The sequence below is a fragment of the Sinocyclocheilus rhinocerous genome, unplaced genomic scaffold, assembly GCF_001515625.1.
Source record: "Sinocyclocheilus rhinocerous isolate Xijiao unplaced genomic scaffold, SAMN03320098_v1.1 scaffold1054, whole genome shotgun sequence".
Classification (NCBI taxonomy): domain Eukaryota; kingdom Metazoa; phylum Chordata; class Actinopteri; order Cypriniformes; family Cyprinidae; genus Sinocyclocheilus; species Sinocyclocheilus rhinocerous.
The window spans coordinates 534,764-540,950 of NW_015654511.1; the positions used below are offsets into that span (position 1 = coordinate 534,764).

At 35.3% G+C, this 6,187-nt stretch overlaps 1 protein-coding gene across 1 annotated transcript in view; it reads left to right on the top strand.

Moving 5' to 3' along the window:
- The window catches only part of LOC107717393 (arf-GAP with Rho-GAP domain, ANK repeat and PH domain-containing protein 3-like), a 28,142-nt gene extending 23,214 nt beyond the window's left edge, over positions 1–4,928 (top strand). The window contains exons 24-30 of the mRNA XM_016524124.1: positions 105–241; positions 351–433; positions 515–550; positions 1,002–1,065; positions 1,139–1,282; positions 1,378–1,416; positions 4,447–4,928. Coding sequence (XP_016379610.1) covers positions 105–241; positions 351–433; positions 515–550; positions 1,002–1,065; positions 1,139–1,282; positions 1,378–1,416; positions 4,447–4,857 — 914 coding nt within the window. The 3' untranslated portion in view covers positions 4,858–4,928. The remainder of the gene's footprint in view (positions 1–104; positions 242–350; positions 434–514; positions 551–1,001; positions 1,066–1,138; positions 1,283–1,377; positions 1,417–4,446) is intronic.
- Positions 4,929–6,187: the final 1,259 nt, after the last annotated feature.

Genomic DNA, 6,187 nt, shown 5'->3' on the forward strand with positions numbered 1-6,187 from the left:
GAAAAACACCAACTGTTTACTTTGTTACAAAATTGTACAAAATGATACATCTGTATTGTTGTTGACATTGTATCTGTTGTATCTCTGTGTGTTGTGGGCTGCAGCCTATAAGAGTGAGATAGTGAAGTCTGGAGTGCTGAAGTGTCGGGAAGAGCCGCCCAAGCTCTTGCAAGGAAACAAATTCCAGGAACGATCTTTTCAAATTAAAGACCATAGATTGCTCCTGATGAAGGACAAAAAAGTATGTATACTGTTCATCATCACCTTCTACAGCACGTCAAAGGATTCTGTGTAAATGAGAAGACCGTGAACTGAAAACAAAAACTAAAAGCATCTTTCCTACCTCACAGAGCAACAAACCTGAGAAAGAGTGGCAACTGAAAACCTTGAAGATTTACATGGGGATCAGAAAGAAGTTAAAACCACCAACAAAGTGAGATGCACGTTCCACAATAAGCTTCTTTTCATCAGTGAACTTGATATAACTTTAAATAACAAACATGTTTACTTGCAGATGGGGATTAACAGTGATGCTGGATAAACAGCAATTGTAAGTTTTTAAAATATATATATATACTGTATATATACAGTATGTTATATACTGTACTGTAAGGTCCAGTTCTCACTATTAGCTAGTTGCTTATTAGCATGCATATTACTAGCATATTGGCTGTTTATTAGTACTTATAAAGCACATATTAATGCTTTATTCTGTATGACCATATTCTATAGCCCTTAATCCTAAACTTAACAACTACCTTACTAACTATTAACTAGCAGCAAATAAGGAGTTTGAGGCAAAAGTCATAGTTAATAGTTAGTTATTAATGAAAATTAGTCCCCAAACTGAAGTGTGACCAGAATAATGTGTATTATAGGACATAAATATGAATACATTTAAAAGCATTATATATTACTTTGCAATGCATTGCACAGGCTTTATAGAAAGTGTCTATTTATAGCTACATAGTGAACAATAATCACTCTCCTTGACCTCACAGGTACCTCAGCTGTTCCTGTGAGACTGAATTATGGGACTGGATGACTAATTTACTAAAAGCACAGGTACAGCACATTTTAAATCTGAACGTTTATTGACATTTCAGAGCTGTAAATTAGCATTAACGTCCCCCCTCAGAATGATGATTTGCGCCCACCTGTGATGAGACGGCACTCTTCCTCTGACATTTCCAAGCAGAAGTTTGGCACCATGCCGCTAGTGCCCATCAGAGGAGAGGAGAGCAATACCAACTCCACCATGCTCTCCGCCAATCAGACTCTGGTACAACACAATTGTGTCCTCTAGTGGTTCAGTGCATGTAATGCTCACTTGTTCTTTGCTTTGAGGCTTAACTTGTTGTCTGTGTATTTTTGCAGAGAAAGCTCCACACGAGAAGGGCTCTCTCAATGTTCTTTGTAAGTAATTATTTTTTATCTGCAGATTAATCCAATGCATTTTATATAAGAATTACTTTAAAGGAATAGTTCAACCTAAAATGAAGATTTGCTAAATATTTACTCACCCTCAGGCAATCCAAGATGTAGATGAGTTTGTTTCTTTATCCGAACAGATTTGAAGAAATTTATCATTGCATCACTTGCTCAGCAATGGATCCTCTGCAGTGAATGGGTGCCGTCAGAATGAGAGTCCAAACAGCTGATAAAAACATCACAATAATCCACAAGTAATCCACACCCCTCCAGTTCATCAGTTAACATTTTTACTTCAAATCATTACTAGTCTTCCATCCATGACATTGCGTTCTCCAGTGAAAAAGTCGTCTCGTCTGTATCAGGAGAGAAATATGCACAGATCAAATACAGTTTACGAGCGAAAACGGTTCAAAACAGATCTTGGTGGAATTTGATGTGAGAGGAAAACAGGGATGGACTTGTTCACTGGAGGAAGCATTATCATGGATTATACATTATCATGAATTATAGACTCGTGTTTTGGACTTTCATTCTGACGGCACCCATTCACCGCAGAGGATCCATTGGTGAGCAAGTGCTGTAATGCTAAATTTCTCCAAATCTGTTCAGATGAAGAAACAAACTCATCTACATCTTGGATGGCCTGAGGGTGTGTACATTTTCAGCAAATTTTCATTTTGGGTTAAACTATTCCTTTAATGTTCAGTTTCACACCTTTGCATACAAGTTCTGTTGCCATTTTTTCAACACCATAAGTCACAATTACTCTGATTACAGTGGCTGGTCAAAATGTAAAAGTAGGAGGTTTGGAATGTATCAAATGACTTTTAAGTCTAAAAAGCGCTCCAAAATTTAGGAGTGTGCTTTACAAAAGAGCCTATACTTAATGGAGGAATTCCCTTTGACTTGCTCAGTCCTTCCCCCCATTCCTGTTGGGAACCAGGGTTTCCTGATATGACAGGATGCATTTGGAGGAAGAAAGCTTCTACTGCATTGTTCTGCAACTGTAGCCTTGAGGGAGGGCAGGGAGCTGGCTTGTGTTTTGGGAAAATGCCGCAGCTTCTGGTGTGTCCCGGCCCAAAAGCTTTCGCAAGCAAATTGTCTGCGGGCTTCATGCTTTTGTCCTCAATGTATTTGGCAATTATCTTGATGTTGTCTCTCTGATACTGAGACAAAAGTTTCAACTCAGAAAAGGAAGTCATTTGTTTTGAACATTGTTGAGGGGCGAATCCCTTTCTGTGTATGTCCCGCTAACCACAAATACTTCTTTTGTTTGCATAATGGTAGATCATCTAATCAGGTATCTAGCAGATTAGGTGTTTTCACGAGATAATAGTCACCAGTGTGTTCGGGAACCCGTAACACCCGTATGGTTGAGACGGGTAGTTTTTATTTTCTTTGTTCAGGATACTGATTCGCTTTGGACGTACACATTTGTGTTTGCAAGCTCATATGCTTACTTGTATTTTATAAACCGATAGCTTGATAGGTTGGTCTGATTGGTTGAGCTATACATTCAAAGCTGTTGTAAAATAGCAAATAGTATGTATGCATGTATTTATTTATTACACAATATTTATAACATTTATTGTTGTTAATTTTTTATGTAATTTTAAATGTAATGTAATAGTATATTTCACTATAGCTAATTTTTTGTAGTTAATAAAAAATGTAATGCCATACTACAACAACAACAATAATAATTAATAATAATAAACACATAACACATAGTAATAGTAGTAAAGTATAAAATTATAATTGTTATTATAATGTTCTTATAATAGTGTATTCAATATAATATATTATGACTCATTTATAGTTAATAATGAATTAAGATAATTAAGAGATAATTAATTATTTAATAATAATAACAATAGTAGACAATACAGTTATGTTACTATATTATTATTATTGTGTAATATAAGGTTTATGCAGTAGTATATTCACTATATTATGGCTGATTTCATATATTTATAAAAACATAAATGTCATAAAACAACAACAATATAATAATAATAAGTGTGTGTAATATTATAAGATTTATGTAATAGTATATTCACCATATTATTCTTGTTTCATATAGTTGCATAAAAATGTAATGTCATAAAATAACAACAACAACAATAGTAATAATAATAATAATTATTATTATTGTATACCACAACTATTATTATTAGATTAAAACGCAATATAGTTGTAGTGTACAATAATAATAAATGATTATTGTTATAACTATAACTATCATTATTATTATTATTATTATCAAGGTTCAAATTACGTTATTTGTGATAAGTAAATATGATTATTATCTCTAGATTTATTTATTGAATATCGGGTTCTCTTATCATCACATTGCTGTTGTTTTCATTTAAATTCAGCCTTTGTCAAAACTATTTCAGAACTGTGTTAAAGGGTTAGTTCATCCAAAAATGAAAATTAGGCTGTGTTTTACTCACCCCCGATGCATCCTAGGTGTATATGACTTTCTTCTTTCAGACGAATCCAGTCGGAGTTATATTAAAAATTGTCTTTGATCTTTCAAGCTCTATCGTTGTACTCAGCGGGTGTTGCATTGCTTCTGTCCAAAATACGTGAAATAAAAAGCACCCTTCCATAAAAAAAAAGTATCTCTCACGGCTCCGGGGGGTGAACAAAGGCCTTCTGTTGCGAATTGATGCGTTTTTGTAAGAAAAATATCCATATTCCAAACGTAATAATCACTTGAATCTAGCTTGCGCTCACTGTTGTACACGGAAGCAGCTCCGGGAGCATGACGTATGAGGTCAGCGCTGCGCATGCGCCGGTGGCATCGGGGGTGAGTAAAACACAGCCTAATTTTCATTTTTGGGTGAACTAACCCTTTAAAGTGACTGTAATGGATGGCCTGTCATGTGTTATTGGTTTAAAGACTTCGGCCTGTGCAATTAAGTGTTGTAATTTGAAATCCACTACAGATATCTTTTTGACCTCCTGGTGTGCCTTCCCATTGTCTTTTTTGTTTTTCCTACTCAGCCCATGAAGGTGCAGCAGGACTCGTTTGAGGAGCGCATTGAAAGCTCGGAGCCTTTGTATGAGGAGGTGGGCGACTTCGGTCTGCAGGTGCTCAAATCTTTGGAAACTAGTTTCCTGTCCAGTGCTCACACAGAGACACAGGAGGTGCCAGCACGGCCCGTCAGCCTCGGACAGAGGAAGGCCGTCTCCCTGGATCGCATGGTTGGGTCAAACCCTGTGCACTCTCTCTTATCCTCTGGCGAGTCAATAGACACTCTGGGTCAGGAGGATCCCACAGACTCTCTGCATGTCCCACATAGGCACAGGTCACACAGATCATGCAGCCCCCAGCAGGAACTGCTGTTGCAGGAACTCTCCACGATGTTCTGCAAGAATCCAGAGTCTGAAGAGCAGCATGAGAACCTCACCTGAGCTTAGAGGTGAGGTTAATAATTGCTGTTATTAAATTGCCATGTGTGTCTGTTTGAAATTGGCGAGTAAGAATCCAGTGCCTGGCTGAGGATCAGTCAATCAGAAGTGTCTTCTGGGGAGTTTTGACTTTAAGAGTAATCTTATTATCCATGCTTTTAACTGGACACCTCTGAAGTAACGCTGTCAGGAGATGCCTCTCATTCCTTAAAGATAATCTCTCTCTTTATGTCCAAATCAGTCAAATATTGCTTATATTTGTAGCAATTAATTGTTCCATTTAGGATAAATGAAAAAAAATCTTGATCAAATGATATGGATTTGATTTTGTTTTTGGGAAATGGCTGAGACTCATTAAAAAAGGGTTTGAAGGCCATTTTCCTGCATAGCTAAAAGCTGAAGCTGGGTTTTCATGAAGTTGTAAGACACTGAACCCTTTTATAAGAATACTAACAATTAAATGTCACCAATTTCATGGAAAATACAATCTTTGTGATATTTGAATGTTCCTATAAATCAAACGCTTGACTAAGATTTGGCAATATATGAGGCACTTTCCATGACCTATGTTTTTTTTTTTTTTTTAACCATTCGATGCATGTATTTGTTACAAGAATTAATAGATATGTTAGATACTAAATTATATCAGTAACTCATTTTGGTAACATTTTATTTTAAGGGCCAATTCTCACTATTAACTAGCATGCATATTATAGCATATTGCCTGTTTGTTAGTACTTATAAAGCACATATTAATGCCTTATTCTGCATGACCATACTTTAGATCCTATTAATAAGCAGCAAATTAGAAATTTAGTGAGGCAAAATTTGTAGCTAATAGTTAGTTAATAGTGAGAATTGGACCTTAAAATAAAGCGTGACCTTCATTTTATCAATAACCACAGACCAACATTTGGTCCCAAACTAGCTAACCACTATTGAGTGAGCTTAATTTATGCTTATTTGCAATCCTGTTACCCATTATTTTATTTTATTTTATTTATTTTATTTATTTATTATTTTTTTTTAATTTAATTTAATTTAATTTAATTTTAATTTATTTAATTTAATTTAATTTTTTAAAATAAAACACAATCACAAATCAGTGTTGTAATATTATAGGGTAACTATATTTAAACATGTCCCAAAGTTGGTAAACCTTTTGAGGTTGATAATCAACATTTGTTGTATTTGTGGAAATATTACCTATTATACATATTAAGTTTTGACCATTTTTTCCAGCATTGTTTTCTAATGTTGCCACTTCCAAATCTGACAGAAAAAAAAATGCAGCTGCAAGCTCATTCCCCAAACTGTTGGCAGAACGCACAGA